The sequence below is a fragment of the Fundulus heteroclitus genome, chromosome 8 (assembly GCF_011125445.2).
Source record: "Fundulus heteroclitus isolate FHET01 chromosome 8, MU-UCD_Fhet_4.1, whole genome shotgun sequence".
Taxonomy (NCBI): Eukaryota; Metazoa; Chordata; class Actinopteri; order Cyprinodontiformes; family Fundulidae; genus Fundulus; species Fundulus heteroclitus.
Window position 1 is genome coordinate 3885638 of NC_046368.1, and position 22828 is coordinate 3908465.

General features: G+C 42.0%; 1 protein-coding gene across 1 annotated transcript in view; it reads right to left on the reverse strand.

The window, feature by feature from the left end:
- Positions 1-22828, reverse strand: part of LOC118563889 — an 82486-nt gene that overhangs the window by 50662 nt on the left and 8996 nt on the right. The window contains exons 3-11 of the mRNA XM_036139959.1: positions 19548-19651; positions 18372-18561; positions 13655-13786; positions 13440-13583; positions 5888-6023; positions 5390-5540; positions 5124-5260; positions 4847-4958; positions 3220-3283 (exon numbers count right to left, since the gene is read on the reverse strand). Of these exons, the coding sequence (XP_035995852.1) occupies positions 3220-3283; positions 4847-4958; positions 5124-5260; positions 5390-5540; positions 5888-6023; positions 13440-13583; positions 13655-13786; positions 18372-18561; positions 19548-19651 (1170 nt within the window). The remainder of the gene's footprint in view (positions 1-3219; positions 3284-4846; positions 4959-5123; positions 5261-5389; positions 5541-5887; positions 6024-13439; positions 13584-13654; positions 13787-18371; positions 18562-19547; positions 19652-22828) is intronic.

Genomic DNA, 22828 nt, shown 5'->3' on the forward strand with positions numbered 1-22828 from the left:
CATCTGGGTCCCGTGGGTAAGCAAAAACAGTACTGTTCTCATCTAATACCATGACAAAACGGGTTAATTAGAGCGTGCTTTCAGTTCATTTATTTTTGGAATCTAAACAATGCATACAACTTGTTGTGCTCCCGGTTGCACACAGAGGCATTCCAAATAGTCGGATATACGTTTATTCCGTTTACCGAAGGACGAAGAAAGATGAAAGAAATGGATAATTTCAATGAAAAGGACGTAGGCAGACAATTCCAATCGACTGTGGAAGCCATCATACCACGACAGAATTTGCAGTGTACACTTCATCTCCGGTAAATACAACTTAATTTTGCACTTGACAACGCCAGAGGGAAATCGCCGGGGCGTGAGGGAAACGGGAACATCTAAAACACCAGTGAACAGAATAACTAAAACGCCAGGAACCAGAGGGCATCCTTACACGCCAGGGGACAGAGGACGTCTACACACCAGGGGACAGAGAGATCTAAACACCAGGGAAAAAAAGAAATCTAAACACAAGGGAAACAGAGGGCAAACCTACTTAGGATAACTAAAAAAACACTACAACAACATCAAAACTAAAAAACACTAGAGTAACTCAGGACAACTAGAACAAAGAAACTAGGGGAAGCCAAAAACAGAAACTAAGGAGCATAAAACAGCTCATAACTAGGGAGCGCAAGAACCTAAACGAGCGCCGGGACAAGAGAGCACTGGGAGAGCGCAGGAACCCATAGAGCACAGGAACCCCTAGCATACTGGGACCAGAGGACAAGACAGAACTAGAAAACAAAAGCTGGAACTAGAAAACAAAGCAGCCACTAGAAAACAAATGCAAAAACAAGAAAACTAAAGCAAAAACCAGAAAACTAAAGCAGGAAAGAAACTAAAGAACTATAGGAAATCTAAGAACCACTAAAGGGATGCTAAGTAACTCAAAACTAAAGGGTGAAAAATAACTCAAAACTAAGACAGAAACTAGAGAACTAAAGCAGGAACTTGAGAGCGCTGGGCAGCAACGTCCTCAAGAGAGCTGGGCAGCGGCAACTTGTATGCGCTGGGCAGCAACCTCATGACATGCTGGTCAGCAGTGACAGAACACACTGGGCAGCATCGACTAAAGTGCCGTCTTTACATGTTGGGCAGCGGCAGAGGCAGGCGTCACTGATTGCGACTCCGGCAGACGAACCAGAGGCGGGGCGTTGCGGACTGTGACCCTGGCGGAGCTGAACCAGAGGCGGGCATCGCAAACTGTGATCTTGGCTGAGCAGAACCAGAGGCGGATGGCATCCACGGAAACCTCGGGCTGAGGCGGAGCGGATCCAGAGGCGGATGGCACCCAGGGACACCTTGGGCTGAGGCGGTGCAGAATCCTGCCAGCTCCTGCACGTAGCTCTGTGTGTGCTCGGGTTCATCCTTTGGCCGGTCCGTACTGTCATGATTTGTTCTTGAATAACCCCGGACAGAGCACGCACACACAGAGCTAAAATAGAGAGTTTATTGTAAGAAGGATGAATAATGTCAGGTGGAACCTAGCCTCGTGAGACCATCCTGATCTCGCGAGCTTTCAAGGTTTCACTCGCAGATCAGTCTGGCTACTCTCCGTTAAAGAAAATTTGGAGCCGTTCACCAAACGAACGTCCAATCAGCGTTGGCTTTGAGGCGGGTTGAGGTGTGACGCAACGAGAAGCGAGACAGTTCAGTCTAAAAAACACGGTGGCTTCAGCCGATGAAACTAGCGTTAGCGTGGCTATCGAGCAAGTTTTATCAGAATTACAGAGTATTTCTCTGCTGAGCTAACGAGCCTTTACCTGCAGCAGCAAGAGTAGCTTGGCTTGTGCGACGTTGTTGCTCGTAACAGAGCGAAGACGTCGCATGTTGACGAGTACGTCATATGCTTCATTGATCTGATTGGTTTATTTGGCCTGTCTATCACCAACATAGGCCAATCAGCTAACCAGTATTTTAGGTGGAACCAGAGATGCAGGACTGAACTGGAGCAGAGGTGTAGATGTGTGCAGGAGCTGGCAAGCAGGACCAGAAACACGGCAGAGAGTGTACTTGGAGACCAGAGTACAGCAGTAGGATCCACAGCATCTTTATATTTAATTTTAGCAGCAACTCTGTTAAGTTTATTTTTGAGATCTGTCCCACAAAATTTCAGATACCAGATACTAGTTTAAAAAACAACAACAATTAATGGCTATTTACAGGATGAATTAATAACCAACTAACAATGATGTTCTGCTAAGGGCATACTGTGTTGTCCAATTAGATAGTTGCATTGTAACTTTAACATCAGTACAAATAAATCTGGACTTGAAGCTCAAAGTACTGAGAAAGCAGTTTTTTCCCAGTACCGACACCAGCAGGGAAGAACACAAATGCATAACTTTTCAAATATTTTTTAAATGTTAAAAGTCACATTTTCTTTCCTTCAACCACACAATAATGTACTAATTTATGTTGGACTGTCACATGAAATTCCAATGCTTACATTTATAACTGTGGTTTAAATGTAAAAATAAATCATGGGGGTATAAAATATTGGTATATCTAGGACTGTTTTAACAAATACAAAGTATGTGTGCTAGCTCTCAAAATTTGAAAGTGTACTGTACTTAACCTGTAATGCCTGATTAAAGCATGGTAGTGACTGCTAAAGCTTTCTATCAAAAGAATACACATTTTTACAAGTTAAGGTTTCAATGTCTTTTCTCATTTTTTCCTTAGACAGGTTAGTCTAATTGTTCAACAACACAAATAATTTAGACACTGCTATTTAAAATTCTAGGTCCTTTTAGATACTCAACCTAACTTAAAACTGAGTTTTCTTATGCTACTTATTTAAAATGGAGGACAGGAGAGTAAATAAATTAGAATGGAATGTAAGAAAACGATGGCATGATGTTATAATGATTATAATAAAACAATCACAATCTGTTGGGGGTATTTACAATGGGAAATAGCTAATACAAATAGCTATAATAGTAATACAATTAAAAGTTACAATCTGAATACAATAAAATAAGTATCAATTAATGTTTATTTTGTGCTGCCTAATTTTTAAGAGTTACAATGTCAAAAGCTTTAGATAACTATAAACTGTTTTACTGGTTTTGATTAGATTTGTGTAAACTAATCTGACTCTCTTGTCAAACTCTCTTAACAGACCCTGTCCCTGTTAAAATCAGTACAGTAGTTTTCAAGGACTACAAATACCTGTATAGCCTCCTTTGGAGCCCTGGTTGTAACAATTGACTGGTCATCTCTGCGGTCACCAATTCTGAAACAAAAACGAGAAGTTTAGGTTTTCATACAGAAAATATTATTGTGCCATATGTTTTATTTCATGGATGTTATTTTTTTCTTCCATCATGTTTCCTGATTCAGTATATATGGTAGATTCGAGGGACCAAAGTCCTTTTCTAATGGGATTAGTTTAACCTAGGGACCACATTCGATTTGTAATCATTACGGAGATTGTCTGTTGTTAATCCCGTGTGAATCAGCCATTTCAGCGATTTGTAAAGTAACAATTGTCGCGCAAATTACCTACTATATTTTGCTGTACTCTGAGGTCCTGTGATGATACTAATCCAATGTGAATAGGTATCTCTGTGATTTGGACAGAAATGGGTGGGATCCGATACTTGTTTATGCAGCTTTTGTTTCCTGGGTGCATTGTTATTTGCTTTTGGCGAAGAATGGAGAATTTAGAAAACCCTTTAGGTGTCAGGCCAGCAAAACCTATTGGCCCATAATGTACAGTGTTAAAAAGAAATGTCTGGAAAAAGAGGAGCACTATCAGATGCAAATGGTGGATCACATCATTCATTGCAATGTGTGGTAAGATTAATTTTCTTCTATTTGTAGACTTCTGTTATACAGCCGCGGATGTTATGCAATACACAGTGCTTTAACATACATACATGGCAGATGTCTGTAAATTTCAGCAAAAATCTCAGGCTTCAGTTATTCTGTACAATGCTCTGCATAAAAAGCAGATGTAGTGAGGTAATTTATTTATTACTCTGTGTCCCAAGATAATGCAATCCCATGCAAATAGGGCTCATGTCAAAGTCAAATTTATTTATAAAGCATTTTTAAAAACAACAGGTTGTTACCAGTCATGAACAAACTAAAAACAATAAAGTGAAATAAATAATATAACATATTAATACAACATCAGGGGAGAACACAAACCTAAAACACAGCGCAATACATTACTAGTAACAACTCATACTGAGTCACTAACCCAGATGACTCATAATCTGACTCGTTCTATTACACATGCAGAACAGTAAATTAACTCAGAGACCTAAATAGTAGATTAATGAATGCAAGAGTAATAAGGGTTAGACACAGTTACTAAAGCATCTGACAGTCACACAGAAAATGTAGGCAATCAGTCAGGGAGTATGCCTTGTAGACACAAAAGAAAACATGATAAACTCCTGTTAGAGATTTTGGGTTTTGGGTTTTGACGTTTTGGGTATGCATGAGGTCTGGAAGCATTTTGTCAGGATTCTTACTGACTGTGGTATGCTTGTGCTACTGTCTGTACTATTATCATTCCACATTTGATACTACAGTGTATGCGCACACTGCTCCTCACTTCAGACATATCAGTTTTTTGTCAGCTAAAATGTGCACAGTCAGATCACTTGTAAACCAAATTAGATCTTATCCTCTCAATGCTTTACTAGGGACTTAACAGTTTTTGTCTATGAGTGTATTTAATTGTGTTGTATGAAAGTGCAAAAATATTTGCAATTTTGCTTTTACAGGAGTACTGAATACAATAAAAATATTAAACTAACTTTTTTTTTGATTACTTAATACTCACTCAATAGCCAGCATATTCACATCCAGTTGCTTTTCCTTGCCAGCAATGCAGTCATATACGTCAACGATTTCTGGTTTCATCTTATTTTTTTGGAGATAAACCCCAAGATTTTCTGTGAAAGGTAAAAATGGAGATGAACAGTATTAAATAACCATCAATGAATGTCATTGTGGAATCAATGATTGATGGATAAATGACAATAAGTACATAACAGAAATTGGAGGCATGGAAAACAGCAAATTTAAACAGTATGTATGCCTTACAATGCATGTCATACCTTTACTCAGGAACACCAGACATGGATCTTGAAGTCCTAAATCTTTCAGACGCAGTGGGGGGGTCACTTGGAGTTGTGGGAAAGACTTCAGGTCCTCTGCCATGCTTCCAAAGGTCTTCCCAGTATTTATGTTAAAACTGGAATACAAGCTCATATCTTACTAAGGAGGCAGCTTTATTTTTGAATATAGAGAGTTGATGGGCATGTACAATATGCAGCTATGGTTAAGTATTTAACATCACTTTTCATCAGCAAACAATACATACTTCTGTCCAGTCGTGCTGTCATGAGAAATCCAAAAATGGTAAGTTGTTACTGAAGGATGAACACTGAGCAGAATTTTCTCAATGTCTGTGGCTTTTTTTATTGAAGTTACTTTCAAATTGTCTTCAGTGCAGTTTGGAATTTTGTCTTCATCTGCAAAATAATAATTTCATCAACAAGTTTTGGGTTAACAGGTCCTTTTTTTGTTCAAGTGATTTAACACAAACATTTTAGAATTTGTGTTAGAAATTAGCACTTACTTCTCCCCTTTTTTTAAAGACAGGAAATGTATGTATAGTTATAATACCTTTTGATCGTGAATACTGATTTGGAAGTTGTCTTTCTTAAATGTTGAAATAATCAGCTGGTAATTTATTTACCATTTATTTTTTCCACGTGAGTAACCCTCGCCCAAAGAATTATGGACAATTTTATTGTATATATTATTAGTTTCAATATTATAATTTATATCAGTGAAAAATAAAAAGAATTTGTCTTGCCTTTTATCATTTGCAGAACAGCTGCTCTTTCCATGACAGTTGGTACTCCGGGCACCCTGACTGGTTCACAGAAACGGCTGCCATCCTCACTCTTCAAAAGATATGGTGCATAGTTCTCATGCTCTGATGTCTGTTTCTATGAAAACAATAGAAGGCACACATAATAGTATTCTTCTTCTTAGATATGTATATTTTTACCAGAAGACTTAATACAATGTTTATCTTACTATCTTTAGAAGGTATTAACTATCTTAGTTCAACACTTTGTTGTTATGCCTCAAAGCCTCAAACAAATTGAGGTTCTGATATACATAAAATCAGCCACTGATAAAGGCATATATAGAGTATTTATGAGGTAAAAGGAGCTTTAAGGGATTTTAAAGACATACATTTTATTGGAATTTTGACTGAAGCAGGAAATAACATTAGTTTAGTTTCTGAATTCTAGGTCAGCTTTGTCTAAAAAGCCAATCTAGTTTTCAAAATAGAACATTGACAAGTTATTTCAGCCTGCTAACTTATGCATCTAATATAGCTTCATATATTTCCATGCATCTGCAGTTTTGTTGAAATATTCCCATATAAAAACATTTTTGGAACTTTTACTTTATTGAGATGTGGCACATTTGGCCTGTCATAAACTAACTGCTTGGTGGTTCAAAATGTTCAAACATTTAGGTTATTGGTTGATATGTTTAGATTTCAACTCCAAATTCCTATATCAGTGTTTGTAGTCAAGTTTTTGGCCAAGTTGAGCCTCCATGTAGAGCATTATTTTCTTACATTAAGGTGCATTAGTCTTTGATTTTTTTTCTAGCATTCATCTCTGTGTGTTTCTTTTTCTCCACAATAATCTTCAACATAAAGAAACTACAAGACCAGGGACCAGGAGTTGCTAGAGGTTAAGCTAGCATTTGGAAAATTTACACCAAAGGCCAATTCAAGTATCAGTTTTTACTTTGAAATGACCACAAACTCTCTGAGTGTTATAAAGGAGCTAGGAGTTATGTAACCAACAACAGCATGGGTGGGTTTTGTTCTTCAGCCGCAAAGATTTTACTCTTGTCTACTTGCCTGAAACAAAGAATATAAAATCTTATGCCCCTTTACATTTCAGCCCCTAAAGAGAAGGTTTAGAAAAATGTTCTTATTGATTTTTAGCCATTATGTCTTGGGAATTTCTAAGGTATTTTTTAGCTATCATTAGTTTGTTGTCTGGACAGGGAGACACGATTCCCAACCCAGTAGCACTGTAACAGTATGGCATTATCATGATTGCTTGAGTGTATAGCTGCATTCGGACACTGTCTGAGAATATGGTGTCTGTTTATAAATTGGGTCAGGGTGTTTAGCTTTATCAGTATTCCTGAGTAGCTTCAACTTGTCAGTGTGCTATATATTTCAAAGTCATCCAGAGGTACACTTTTAGAATTTGTCGAATTCTGTTACTTGTGAAACAGCTTAAATGATGGTACATCTTTTGTGTTTTTCCAGGTCATAGATCATAGCATATAGTTACTTTCTTTCACTGATCAAGGGGACCTTGACAGTATTAAAAAGCAAATACTTGATGGGAAATCAGCCAAGAGAGAATATAAGATCAGACTGTAGGCTGAAGCCACAGGAAATAGGAAACTGTTGCAGTCAGCCCTCTCCAAATAACTGCCTCCATAACAGGGTGCCCACTGCTATAAAGCCATGCTCTCCCCTTTGATCCTCCTCTTTTCTGCGGACCTCATGAGAAGGTCTGCACTGAAGGGATGAAAAGACTATAGGACAACAAAAATCTGCTGATGGGTTTTGGGTTGCGTTTTACAATTGTGACAAAATTTATTTCCATAAGTTTTTTTTTTACACTGATGGGACATTAATGTTTGTGCTTTCCGTTCATTATACCAAATATAGCTGAAAAATCGTCCGATAGTGCTGCAAGCGTTTGCACAGCATTAGTAAGGAACATTAATGTCGATTTAAGGCTGTTATGTGTAATTTAAGATTAACTCATCAAGCTAATGGCCACATGATCTGAATGTGCCCTGACACATTATTTACGGTCAATTGTCTGCTTATAGCGCCTTCTAGCTTCTTAAGTTACAAATTTGAGTCTTAATTATTTCTGGAGAAATAATTACATCAATAAAATCAAGTGTCCTAAAGGTTTTGATCTTTATTTAGCAAATCTTCCTTTAAAATGTTATTTCCTCAAAGAATGTTTAATCTAACTTGGAATTGTATTGTGAAAGGGTTGAAACACATACCAAATGTTGTTCTAAATTAGTTAAGCTAATTTGATCTCATTCCATATTCTTTTGGATGAAATTTAGTTCTCTAATTTGGGTCTACAGTGAACCAGAATTCGCTGAATCATTCTTATGATGGTGGTTTTCAACTATTTTTATTTGTTCTTTAATGGGTACATACAGATACACCCAGAAATATTTGGACAGTGACACAATCTTCATGATTTGGGCTCTGCATGCCATCACATTGGATTTGAAATGAAACAACTAGATTATTTTCCTGGTAGACTGATACTTCTACTTCCTGGAGAGTGTTCTCCACTTGAGTGGATGTTGTTAAGGTTTTTTCTTCACCATGGAAAGGATTCCGCGATTATCCTCCACTGTTGTATTATGTGGATGTCCAGGCATCTTTGAGTTCACAAGCTCACCAGTGCACTCTTTTTTTTCTCAGAATGTACCAAACTGTTGATTTTGGCACTCCTAACATCTCTGCTATCTCTCTGATGGATTTCTTGTTTTTTCAGCCTCAGGAAGGTCTGCTTCACCTCCTTTGAGAGCTCCCTTGGCCTCATGTTGTGTGTTCATAGCAACAGCTTCCAAATGCAAACGCCACACCTGGAATCAACTTCAGCCCTTTTAACTGCTTAACTGATGACAGGTTAACGAGGGAAGAGCCTATGCAACCTTTTTATTTATTTTACAGTCTTCTGAGTCAATTGTCCAATTACTTTGGACTCGGCGGACACTAAGGTGGCATCGACAGGAATCTTTGTCAAGACAGGGAGGAAGTGGCAGGCACAAGAAGCCGTCAGTAGAGCGGAGAAAAGGCTGAGGCATAAAACCTTGGTCGGAGCCATGGCAGTGGGGAGGGCAGGCACTTACTCCTCCCAAATCCGGCCAACCTTCACACCTAGGGCCTGGCGGATAGTCCCGAGTGTAAACTGTGCCAGAGAAGGGGCACCATGGAGCACATTCTGACCTGTTCCACGAAGGCTTTAGGAGAGGGGCGGTATCGCTGGTGCCACGACCAAGTTCTAAAATCCTTGGCGGATTCTCTCAGCACAGCCATACAGAACAGCAAGACCCAGGTTGCTCCGAAGCAGTCAATCACGCTACCGCCCGTGACTGGCAGCTCCAAGTTGATCTAGGACGGCAACTCAAGTTCCCAGTTAACATAGCTACCACTTCACTCTGCCCAGATATGGTGTTAACATCGGAGAGCACCAAGCAAGTGGTCTTACTGGTACTGACTGTACCATGGGAGGACCATATTAAGGAGGCTAATGAGCACAAGAGGGCCAAATACTCGGAGTTTACCACAGAGTGCCGGAGCAATGGCTGGAAGGCCCGCTGCGAAGCTGTCGAAATTGGGTGCAGAGGTTTTGCAGGTCATTCATTACAGAGAGTGTTCAAACTCCTTGGTGTTAGAGGACTGCAGGTGAGGAAAGCCACAAAGAACATTCTTGAGGCTGCAGAAAAGGCCTCGCAGTGGCTGTGGATCCATTGGGGGGATCCGTGGTGCGCTACTTCGACACAAGTTGGGGAGTGATCGCCCCCGGCTAGGTTGCCCACGGGAGGGTGTCTAATTATTAAAGACACGAAACACCCCACGACCCTGGGATAATCACTGATGACGTGTCCAAGTATAACCGGAAGGTGTATTATAGTTCTGGTCCCTTGAAAAAGAGGTGACTGCGTATTAAAGAGCTGTAATTCCTAAACCCTTGCTCCAATTTGAATGTAAATGCTCTCAAATTACAGCTGAGAGTCTGGGCTTTAAACCCATATTGTAATGATTCTGGCACTGGAGCTGATCCTGCTGACAATTAACACACCTGTTCAGTATCCACCCCTTTGCAATCAACCTCTTCTGGCTCCACCTATCTCCAGCTGCATATAAGCTCCGTCCTAGTCGGTCTTCAGTGCCAGATTGTCTCAAGCCACCCATACGAGCATTCCGGCGTTTCCCTCACGCCCCGGCGATCTCTTCCCTTGCGCCCCGGCGTTTCCCTCATGCCCCGGCGATCTCTTCCCTTGTGCCCCGCCGTTTCCCTCACGCCCCGGTGATCTCTTCCCTTGCGCCCTGGCGTTTCCCTCACGCCCCGGCGAAACCAGGTTTTTTTTCCCCTGGCGTTTCCGTACACCCGTTCCTTCCCTCTGGCGTTTCTGTACGCCCGTTCCTTCCCTTTGGCGTTTCCGTACGCCTGTTCCTTTCCCTGGCGATCCGCACGTTGGTTGTGCTCCAGTGCATCCGTACGTCTGTTGAGCCCTAGCGTTGGCGCACGCCTGTCTTGTCCCTCTGGCATTTCCGTACGCCTGCTCCCTCTGTAACCAGGCTAAAGTCTCCTGTCGCCCACAGCCGGTCTGCTCCGTTCTCTACCTGTCCCTTCCTGGCCGTGGTCCTGCCTTTCCATGGACTTTGTCACTGGCCTTCCGCCTTCTGACGGCAACACAGTAATCCTCACAATTGTGGACCGGTTCTCTAAGATGGCCCATCTGGTCCCATTACCTAAGCTTCCTTCAGCCAAGGAAATGGGGTTAATCCTGACGAAGGAGGTCTTTAGATTGCATGGTCTGCCGGCTGACATCGTGTCAGACAGGGGTCCCCTGTTTGTAGCCTGATATTGGCGGGAATTTTGTGCCATGCTGGGCATTTCCCTGAGCCTCTCCTCTGGCTTCCACCCCCAAACGGACGGCCAAACGGAGAGAGTAAACCAAGAAGTCGAGACCAAGCTCCGTCTCTTTTGTCATTCTGACCCCACTAAATGGGCCCAGAACCTGCCTTGAGTGGAGCATGCCATTAACATGTCACCCTCCAGCTCCACCGGTCTCTCCCCATTTTATGTGGTGTACGGTTTCCAACCGCCAGTATTCTCCATTGAGGAGGTGGAGTCCAGGGTTCCGTCTGCTCGTTTGTCTGCCCTGAGGTGCCAGCATGCCTGGAGAAGGGCTAGGAGAGCCATCCTTGCTTCCTCCCAGGTGAAGGCCCGGGCTGCCAACTGCCGGCGGGTACCAGCCCCGCAATACCAGGTGGGAGATAGGGTTTGGCACTCCACGAGAGACCTTCCCCTAAAGGTGGAGAACAAGAAGTTGGCACCTCGGTTTATCGGGCCGTTCTCCATCTCCAAAGTGGTGAACCCGATGGTGGTCCGTCTCCGCCTTCCCCCGTCAACGAGGGTCCACCCCACATTCCACGTGTCCAGAGTCAGACCTGTCAAGACATCAAGCCTTGCTCCCGCCTCCACCTCCCCTCCTCCCACCGTTTAGTTGATGGTTCCCCTGCTTACACCGTTAAGCATATCCTGAAGTCCCAAAAGTGGGGCAGGGGTACCCAGTACCTAATTGACTAGGAAGGCTATCGTCCGGAGGAACGCCAGTGGGTCCCCTCTCGTCACATCCTAGACAAGTCTCTCATCAGGGATTATCACAGAGCCCATCCTGACCAGCCTAGGGCATCTGTAATCCGCCCTTGAGGTGGGGGGAGGGGGCTCTGTAATAATTCTGGCACTGGAGCTGATCCTGCTGACAATTAACACAACTGTTCAGTATCCACCCCTTTGCAATCAACCTCTTCTGGCTCCACCTGTCTCCAGCTGCATATAAACTCTGTCCTAGTCAGTCTCCAGTGCCAGATTGTCTCAAGCCACCTATACAAGCATTCCAGCGTTTCCTTGTTCTGCCTGTCTGTAACCCGACCTGTTTCTGCCTGTTTTTGAGCCTGCCTGTTCCAAGTCTGTTTCTGCCTGCCTGGACTCCTTTTCCCTGGAACCCCTACCCGTGGACTGTCTTCCCGTGTACCGAACTGAACCTGTCAGTGAGTACTGCAACCTGCCTGACCCCTTTAACTCTCTGAGTCTTTTCGAATATTGGACCTGGATCTGGACCTGGATAATCCTTCTGGACTACCCCTCTGTACCTCCGCTGGATTATTGGATTCCCCGTTACCGGACCCAGACTGCCCCTGGACAAACGCCTCTGAAAAGCCCCGCTCTGCCTGCCCGCCTCTCGGCCGCTCAGCGTCCTGGTTCTCCCCTCATTCAGGGAGCTCCAGCCCATTAGCGTGAGCTGCGAGCCCAATGAGCCGACGCCTGTTCACTGTCTTTTAATAAAGTTTGTTAAAACATCACTGACCTGTCGTGGTAGAATCTTGGATCCAATTCTGGTTCATTACACATATTGATTATATAATTGTATCCTGAATATGTTGTCATGAACGGCTAAAATAACAAAACTTGTGTCACTGTCCAAATATTTATCGGTCTAACTGTAGTTCCTTAGTTTCTTTAATCTTGTTTTGCTTAGTAGTTTAGTGACGTTTCACAAGCCTAGTACAGAAGATTTGCTGATTGAACTATAGTGTTAATTCAGGTAAACATCATATTATGGTGTTCTCTGGATGCACATTTATTTCTGCTAATAGATTCTTATACTTGAAGTCAAGTTGTCACTCATTTATTCCATATGTGTACAGAGTTTGCTGTTAAAAGAATGTGTGTTGCCTTTCAGGCGTGAATCTGAATGGACCTTTATTTTGAAGGAGCTCTTATTTTGAAGGGCAGTTTTCACTCTAACATTCTGAATCTCAGGTTTATTTTCAGTTAGTATGGCAGTTGGAGGAGGTTAGCAGAGTTCACATTTTGCTACATTTCTGTTTTCTGTGCCAACTACCTGAATGTATCACTGTAAACGTCACAGAGGCAATGCTGTAAGTTGATAATTTCATAATTATCAAAAGTTGATGTTAAAAAGTACTATTTACATGAAAATGCCTTTGATTTATTTGTGGCTAAAAACGTTTATTCACATTTATTTACATAAGGAAAGCGCCAGTTACAGAGTTAAACGGTCATTTTGTATTTGTCTCGTTACAGTTTTCACTCTGACATTGTACTATGAAGAAAAGAGCCACAGTAAAGAGCGACTAGAGCTTACTACGACTCACGTCTTCATTTATAAGGAAGAGTTTAGCTAGTTGTATAGCGGCAGTTGCTACACTGCAGTAAGGACAACCCAGAATGCCAGTGCTAAAATCACCCTTTCAACTATTGTCTTAATATCAGCTGTTTGGGCTGATATTCACCGGACAATAACAAACAGACCGAGGGTTATTTATTAAACATTAAATAACTTAAAACATGTGTAATTGCACAACATAGTCATGAACAGATTTTTTAATACAAATATTTGAAAATACAAAACATATTTTTCAGTAGCAAATGCATTGTATTGTATGCAACATTAGTAATTAAATATCTAAACTTTAATTTGATAAGAAGCTGTGTAAATCTTAGAGGAATAATTTCAGTTACCTGTGCTTCAGACAAGAGATGTGCCCAGCAGTATGTTGAATGCTCAAAGACATCTTGATCTTCAATGAACTTTCCACCTTGTTTGGCTCCAAGAGTTGGCAAGAGCTCTCTGAACAGGAGGTACAATCCTTCGACTGTAGCAATCTACATCAGTTAAAGAAATGTCACAAACAAGCTTTTTATATTAAGAGTATCATAAATCAGTAGTAGTTTACCTTTTGATTCCTGGATATGTGTTCATTCTTACAAAGTAACTGATACAAACTTTGGGCCAGAGGGTGGCATCCAGTTAGTATACGAATGTAGCTAATCAGTTTCTTCATTAAAACCACAGGGAATTTGTTTTTCTGAAACAGACAAAAAAATGACTTAAATTCTATTCAGAAAATGAAATGAAATAAAAATCACAGCCGAATAAATGCTCTATTGTGATCAAATACAATGTAGAGTTTATCCTGGTAGTATCTTAAAATTGAAATTTTAAATAGAAATTGTAATCAGACCAATGTAAATAGTTTAAATTGGTGGTTTTCTTTAAAACTACAACTTTATTTAAATTGTTTGGTGGTCATAAGAAGTAAAGAATGCATAGATCAGGGCTCTCACAATAGTTGTAGTTTTACAAGAGTTTCAGAAGCGCTCAACCTCCTTATTGATGGAAGCACTGGTTTTTCAAAATATGTCTGAAATCATTTAAAGTTGTTGTAATTAATGCCACATCTTTGTCTTGATATGGAGTAAAATAAAAAAAGTACCCTCTAATGTCAGGGATCGTATTTTAGGTGATTCTCCAATTGAGCAGCAGGTTTTGCCATAAGGCAGGGCTGAATGGTGTGCTCCTACACTCCTGTGCCCATATTCACAAAGAAAGTAGCTCTTAACATAATTTTAGGAAAAATCTTTGAATTTTCCCAAATTCTAAGAGTTTTCTTAGAATTTCTTCTCCGTAAGTTAAAGCTTACTAATAAAGCACCCTAGGCTTTAAGAGAGCTCCTAAATTTAAAAAAGAATTTAGGAATGAAGCGGACTATTGGAGAGCCTAAAGGTATGTTCACACCGAACGCAAATGTGGCAGGCCGAGTGACAGATTTACAGACATGATTCTAGCAACGCAAAAGGCACAATTTTGCCAATTAAAGCAAAGGTAGAGCAACACAAAACCTGTGAAGGATGCAAAGCGACAGTTGTTGGAGTTGAAAATTTTGAACTTTTGTGTCTTGTAGTGTCGCAGCAACCATTCAGGAACTGGAGTTGGCTGTGACATGGGGTTAAGGACTGCAGCGGAGACAAAGCTGTTTTCATTCAACATGGAATAAAAGCTGATTGTGGTGGTCTGCAGTAGGCCTGAATTGTATGACTCAACCAATTATTACTAATGAGACAAGTCCAGCAAGGACCCAGCATGGAGAAGAGTGAATGATGAGACTGGAGTGGCAGGTACGGGAAAGCGTCACTAAATAGCGCCATTGTGCTTCTGTATTTCTGGCTTTCAGCCACCTGTGCAATTACTGTCGCCTACAATGTGAACTGCCGGCAACATGTCAGGCGAGGGACAGCATGCTAAAGTGCCAACACCATAGCTGAATTCATGTTCGGTGTGAACGCACCATGAGAGTATCTTAAGCAGGTAGGATGGTGTAAACAGAGAGATCGAATGGGCTGATCCACCACCAAGGAGGAATTGAGCATATAAACTTGTTACCAATCAAACAATTTTTGTTATTGTGGGACATTTTGTTCTTAAAGTTTAAGAATGTTATTTCTTGTTTTAGGATCAAGTATAACCTATTTATGGAAATAAAATCATCTACCAAACAAAGCTTGATGAAAGAGATTTTTCTTACTGTATTTTCTTGTTTTCTTTGATGCACATATTGTATAAAACATTTATAGGAACTTTTAAAACCAGCCTTTTCTTTTGCCTTTGTAACTTGACTTCTCCCTGGTTGCAAACCCATTACCTAGTGTGACTTGTGCTGGGAAATGCCCAATTATGTTGTATCGTATTGTTAGCTAATTGATTAGATCTTTTTGGATCTCAAGGGAAAGGATTTGCCTTGACTAAGTGTAACAGGTTTAATTTGTTATGATTCCACTTATTTTTTATTCGGCTCACTATATTATGGGGAAACAGCGCCCTCTATTGGTGGTCGGCTATGATAAGTGCAGTGTGCACAGCTACCTCGTTGCCATTATATGCGAGACGGGCACGAGATGAGTTCTTCACTATTAGTACAGGGGTAAAGTACGGTGTATTATGAGCCATTGTCAATTGTATGATCCCTGGCTGGATGTATTTATGGCAAATGAGGTACTACGTGCATTTTATTATCGTTATAACACGTTGCTAAACTAAATATGTTTGGAAATAACAGCTAGTTTGATGCTACTTGCTAATGCTGTTCCTCGTAGAGGTGCTGTTGGCGCTGTGAAGAGCCTATATGTGACCAGTACATATCCTGTTCCACGCAGGTATTTGTTTTATTTTGCTGCCTTTCTTTTAAATATAAATGTATTATTGTGGCCATTATATGCGAGACGGGCACGAGAGGTGCTGTTGCCGCTGTGAAGAGCCTATATGTGACCAGTACATATCCTGTTCAACGCAGATTAAACGCATCATTCAACATCTTCCGTCTCTTGGCCATCATTAAAACACAACGCGGAGGTATTATACTAGGACAAAGAGGGAAAGACGAAAACAAGGCCACTTCTATCTGGACCGAGCTGAATAAACAGACGGCCAAGTTCAGCCCGGTTACATAAGAACATATCAGATTTTTAAAATTACTCATGATCGACTGCCACTGTTTTATTTGTCTCTCTGGACTAAAGTTTTCGAACTTGTGGCCTCTAGTGAAGTTCTCTATGTGTACCTCATAGACAACTTGAGACACACACACACACACACACACACACACACACACAAAACAAGTGCAATTTAGAGACATGAACAATCATGTTTTGGGACTGTGGGAGAGAACCCACTCATGCACAGGCAGACCATGCAATCTCCATGAAGAAAGACAGGGATTTGACCCCAGGACCTTCTTGGTGCTGGAAAACAGCACTGCAAAATACATCAAATGTGCAGCCAGCAGCCCCCAGATGGTACTGTATGCAGTAATTCACCAACCATAAATTTGATCACATACCAATAACTGTAGTTATACCTTTCTGCGTGTACATTATTCGATAGTAGCACAGTATAAACACTGGTGTTAACTATCTAGTTGTAACTGTTATGCTATGATAACGCCATGATGAATAATTGATCTCAGATTGAATTTTGAGAGTGGAAGAGTTTAACAAAGAAATTCCACTCTGGCTGCAACATGAGACCCTCAAGGCTTGGACGACCCTTCTTCTCACCAGGGGTGCTGCTGAGACCCCTCCTTACAGATAAAAGTCACAGCTCTCTTCAGACTCTCTCTTCAGCCCTCTTCACTTCTCAGACTTCTTCAGATCACCTCCTGTTCAGACCTAGAAAGAGCTGCTTCGGACCATGGGCCCTGCATGGGCCCTGCACGTGCCTGACCGACGCACATCCAGCATCTGGAGAGAGCCTCTCGTCGCCCGGAGAACAGGTCCGGGAATATCAGGTTAAGTTTGCTGTCTTAACCTCATAATCAGATGCAGGAAGAAGGATCCTACATGCCAAAAACAGTTTTGTTGCATTTCTCCTCAGCACACAGGGAAGAGAACCCCAGATTCCGCTGAAAGCCAGCAGCAGAGTCCATGTAGAATGCTCACGAGGGAAATCTGCCTAAATCGGACTGCAACGGAGTCAAAGACTGTCTCCAGGACATCAGGCCTCCGACCCCGACCACGCTGTTAGCTCATGCTGCCACAGAGCTAACGCTAGCCCGCCAACAGCTTCCTCCTTCAACGCTCCTTACATGAATGGTCAAAACTGGACAGAACTGACACGAGACAAAGGACAGGTTTGGGCAGCGAGCTGAGGGTGAAGTTAAAAGATTTATTGGGAAATGTTTTGTAAACCATGGTGTTTGGAACAAAAGGGCTAACCGGTAGCTTGCGCTAGCCAAACTGCTATTAGCCTTGCTAACATCCGGTTTCGGACATTTCAAAAGGAGTTTGTTTTAAAGCATAAAGCTTAACTGTTCTGCTCCGCCATCCTCCGATGGTGCTATGAGCCTTATCCCCGCATTACTATGAAATATTAATGTTGGTAAAGGCAATTTTGATAACTTTATGTTGTAACCGCTTAGCCACCGATTCGCTACAGCGACCCCTAGCGCCCGGAGGAAAAATTGCATAAACAAAGGCAAGCGATTCTGAATTAAATGATTTTACAGGACAAACCGGTCCTCAAATATTATTTCATCAAATATGTTTGTTTAACTTGGGCTTTGCATTGTGAATGGGTTGGAACACATGACAAATGTTTTTTTTTTAACTCCTTTCCATGCTTTTTGGAATCAGATCTTCAGTGAACAAGGATTCACTGAATTATTCTGATCATGATCAACCACTCTTGTTTGTCTTTTGTTTGTTTTTGCATGTAAATAGTTCCTTAGTTTAGCTTTTTTAATCTTCATTTTACTTAGTAGTTTAGTTAAGTTTCACTAGCCTAGTAGAGAGAATTTACTGATTGAAATATTGTGTTAATTCAGATAAACAGCATTACACAGTGATGTTCTCTGGATGTTCATTTATTTATGTTATTAAATTCTTGAACTTGAAAAGAAGTTGTCACTCCTTTATTCTATGTGTGCGCAGGTTTTGCTGTTAAAAGATCGCTAGTGCTCGAATTCATCCCTTTCAACCATTGTCTTGATATCAGCTTAAGAGCTGATCATCACCAGACAATACTCAACAGACAGTTATTTATAAAACATTAAATAATTTTAAACAGTGTATAATTGCACAACATAACCATAACAATAATCAATATGACATTTTGCTTACAATTACGTATAGAGATGAAAGCAAATAACTCATTCCAATGGGAGTTTGCTGGACTGAGGGCTGAACATCGTCAATGAAAAAGTCCATGGCATCTTGATTTTCAGCAGAAAATGAGGACAGTGAGAAGTATATTGTTGAGTCCTCTGTAATTCCACAACTCTCCAATGTGTCGCCAAGGCCACCTTCCCCTCTTATGGTATTGTGATAAAGAACAAAAAACAGAAGCAGTATTAGAGAGAAATAATAGATAGAAAGACATGGTTTCAATGAAGTTGAACAAAGACATCTTTTAAATCTGAGTTAGTGCGTCTATTCATAGCCAAGTTGTAAACTTGGCTATGAATAGATTTATTTTCTTTAGATTTAGACAAAGCAAAACTACATGCAAATACAAGTCACTAAGCTTTGAAGATCAAGTCTGAGTTCTAAATAGCTCAACATTATATTATTCTTTTTTTTGTTTGTTTTGTTTTTTTCTCCCCTGATACAAACTAAACTCCATCCTCATTTGTTTTGCCAATATTATGTTAGTAATACTGCGTGTAATGAACAACTCTGTTACAGAGGTGCTAAGTAAAGTAGATCTGGTTGAGCATTATAATAGTTGATGTATAACTGGCTTTAAAAAAAAAATATCTCTGATATGGAAGAATTTTGATGTCATTGCACACCCTGTACACATTGATTATACGCCTGTACAGCTTGATTAAACAACACTAGATTAAAATTTGTGCTTGTATAAGTCAGTACACTAGAAATTTATTACATATCTTGTTTTATGTTTGTACGGTTTACATATGTATTTCAGACATCATTAATTCTTAACTTTAAGTCTAAAAATACGTTGTGTTGTTGTTTTTTTTAGAACAGGCAGATTTGCCTGTTTTGGTATTTTTAAATAGATTAAATAGGTTTAAAGTTTAGTGAACAGCAACATATTATCAGTGGATGTTTTTTTCTCTTAATAAACAAAAAACGTTTCTGTTTCAGGATGTTCCTGTCTCTGTTTAAAATTAATTTTAAACAGAGACAGTCTGAAAAAGACAAACAAGCAGAACAGACAAATGGGCAGACAGGAAGACTGCCAGAACAACAGTCAGACATGGAGTCAGACTAAAGAAGACAGACAGGCAGACAAGGCAAATTGATTAAATCACAAAAAAATGTAAAGCTTACTTGTAATGTAGGGCATGTGCTGGAATTCCACACTCATTTGCAAGCCTGTTCTTCAAAACACATACTGTGTCATTTGCCAAGTTCACTGCCAGCTCATAATCTCCCTGGAAAAGTTTTCAGATATTCAACATCAACAAAATTCTAAGCTATTGTTTACATCAAAGCACTGAGCAAAAGAGAGAATCATAAATATACTATCTAACTTTTTAGGCTACTTGTAGTGGGAAAGTGCTTTGAGATAGGTATATCTCGAATTTCCTGAATTTCCACATTTCAGAACAATAAAGGAATTCTTATTGTATATAAGATAAGATAAGCTTTATTGATCTCACATTGGAGAAATTCACTTGTCACACATCTGGTTAGTGATCAAAAGAAGGTGCCAAAAGGAGGAAAAGGTGCATAAGGTATAAACAGTGGGTCTATATATATATATATATATATATATATATACAGTAGTTTCAGAATAGTTTCTCTTGATACAGTGTATCAAAATAAAATAAAATAAAAATACTAAGGAAATAAAGCAGGGATTTGGGGTGACTATGTACATTCAGGGTGGCTTATATACAAATGGATTGACATTGTACATTAAGTGGTACCAGGTAAGGATCAACAGTGAGGTAGTGAGATAACTATACAGCTGAAGTCACTCATTTAACAAAATTATTGCACAAGATTATTGCACAGGGTATTAGATTATAATTGCACTCTGGTTATTGCACGGTTATTACAGTTAAAGTGTTGCATTGTAAAGTCTAATAGCAGCAGGAATAAATGATCTGCGGTAGCGTTCCTTTTAACAGACAGGATGTCTAAGTCTGTCACTAAAGGAGCTGCTCAGCTCCTCTACAGTCTGGTGTATAGGGTGAAGGGTGTTGTCCATGATGGATGTAAGCTTGGACAACACCATCCTCTTGGCCACTTCCTCCACCAAGTCCAGAGTGCAGCCTTGAACAGAAGTGACCTTCCTCACCAGCTTATTCAGCCTCTTTCTGTCCCGCTCTGCGCTGCTAGGGGCCCAGCAGACGACAGCGTAGAGGAGGGCTGAGGCCTCCACAGAGTCATAGAAGGTTTTAAGCAGGCGCCTGCTCACTCCAAAAGATCTCAAACTCCTCAGGAGGTGGAGGCGGCTCTGGCCCTTCTTGTATAGAGCATTGGTGTTATATGAGTCCAGTCCAGTTTATTGTTGACGTGAACACCCAGGTATTTAACACTCTCCATAGTTTCTATGTCCTGCCCCTGGATGTTCACGGGGGAGTGAGGTGGGGGTCTTCTCCTGAAGTCGATCACCATCTCCTTGGTCTTACTGGTGTTTAGACACAGGTGGTTCTTCTCACACCAGTCCACAAAGTTCATGATAACCAACCGGTACTCCATCTCATTCCCCTCAGAAAAACAGCCCACAATGGTCGAGTCAGCGGAGAACTGCTGAAGATGGCAGCTGTCCGTGTTGTAGGTGAAGTCCGAGGTGTAGAGGGTGAAAAGAAACGGAGACAGGACGGTGCCCTGGGGGGCCCCGGTGCTGCAGACTGCCACCTCTGACTGACAGCCGTGCAGCCACACGTACTGAGGGCAGTTAGTGAGGTAGTCCATGGTCCAGTCAGCTAGATGTTTGTCCACCCCAGCGTCCTCCAGCTTTCCCCTCAGCAGCACCGGTCTGATGGTGTTGAAAGCGCTGGAGAAGTCGAAGAACATGACTCTCACAGCGCTCACGGTGGTCTCCAGGTGGGTGAGCGCCCGCTGCAGCAGGTAGATGATGGCGTCCACTACTCCGATGTTGGGTCGGTAGGCAAAATGCAGTGGGTCCAGGATGGGGCTCACCATGGTGCGTAGCTGAACAAGGATGAGGCGCTCCATGGTCTTCATCAGGTGGGAGGTCAGAGCGACTAATCTGAAGTGGGCTGGGTGGGAACCACCCCCAGGCTGAGGCTCAGGTTGTAGATGTAGCTGAGGACCTCACAGAGCCCATCTGCACAGGTCCTCAGCAGCCTGGGATGGATGCCGTCCGGTCCTGAGGCTTTCCTCTGTTTCGGCCTACCATAATGTTCAAACAACACAACCCCTCAAACATGTGTAGTTTTATCATTTATTTCTAAATGACAGCTACGAAAACTCAACAGCTTGGCTCTGCTCAACATCTCTGAAGGTGAGTTCACAGAAAAGACAGACTAACACTAGCCCGATTCCACTCTGATGAGGCTCTGATAATGATTTGCATCAGAATATTTGCTCTTTGATGGCGCTTTTTAATCATGGGCCCGTCCATCCGTCCGTTTTCTTCCGCTTATCCGGGGTCGGGTTGCGGGGGTAGCAGCTTCAGTAGGGAGGCCCAGACGTCCCTTTCCCCAGCCACTTGGGCCAGCTCCTCCGGGGGAATCCCAAGGCGTTCCCAGGCCAGCCGAGAGACATAGTCTCTCCACCGTGTCCTGGGTCTTCCCCTGGGCCTTCTCCCGGTGGGACGTGCCCGGAACACCTCACCAGGGAGGCGTCCTGGAGGCATCCTAACCAGATGCCCGAGCCACCTCAACTGGCTCCTCTCGACGTGGAGGAGCAGCGGCTCTACTCTGAGTCCTCCCTGGATGACTGAGCTCCTCACCCTATCTCTAAGGGAGAGCCCAGCCACACTACGGAGAAAACTCATTTTGGCCGCTTGTATCCGGGATCTCGTTCTTTCGGTCATGACCCAAAGCTCGTGACCATAGATGAGGGTAGGAATGTAGATCGACCGGTAAATCGAGAGCTTTGCCTTTTGGCTCAGCTCTCTCTTCACCACAACGGATCGGTACAGCGCCCGCTTCACAGCACACGCCGCACCAATCCGCCTGTCGATCTCCCCCTCCATCTTCCCCTCATTGATGAACAAGACCCCAAGATACTTGAACTCCTCCACTAGGGGTAGCACATACTCCCCAACCCGGAGGAGGCACTCCACCCTTTTCCGGTTCAAGACCATGGTCTCGGTTTTGGAGGCACTGATTTTCATCCTGGCCGCTCCAGTGAGAGCTGTAGATCACGCCCTGATAAAGCCAACAGGACCACGTCATCCGCAAATAGCAGAGACGCAATCCTAAGGCCACCAAAACGGATCCCCTCAACACCTTGGCTGGGCCTATAAATTCTGTCCATAAAAGTTATGAACAGAATCGGTGACAAAGGGCAACCTTGGCGGAGTCCAACTCTCACCGGAAACGAGTCCGACTTACTGCTGGCAATGCGGACCAGACTCTGACACCGGTCATACAGAGACCTGGCAGCCCTTATTAGAGGGTCCGGTACTC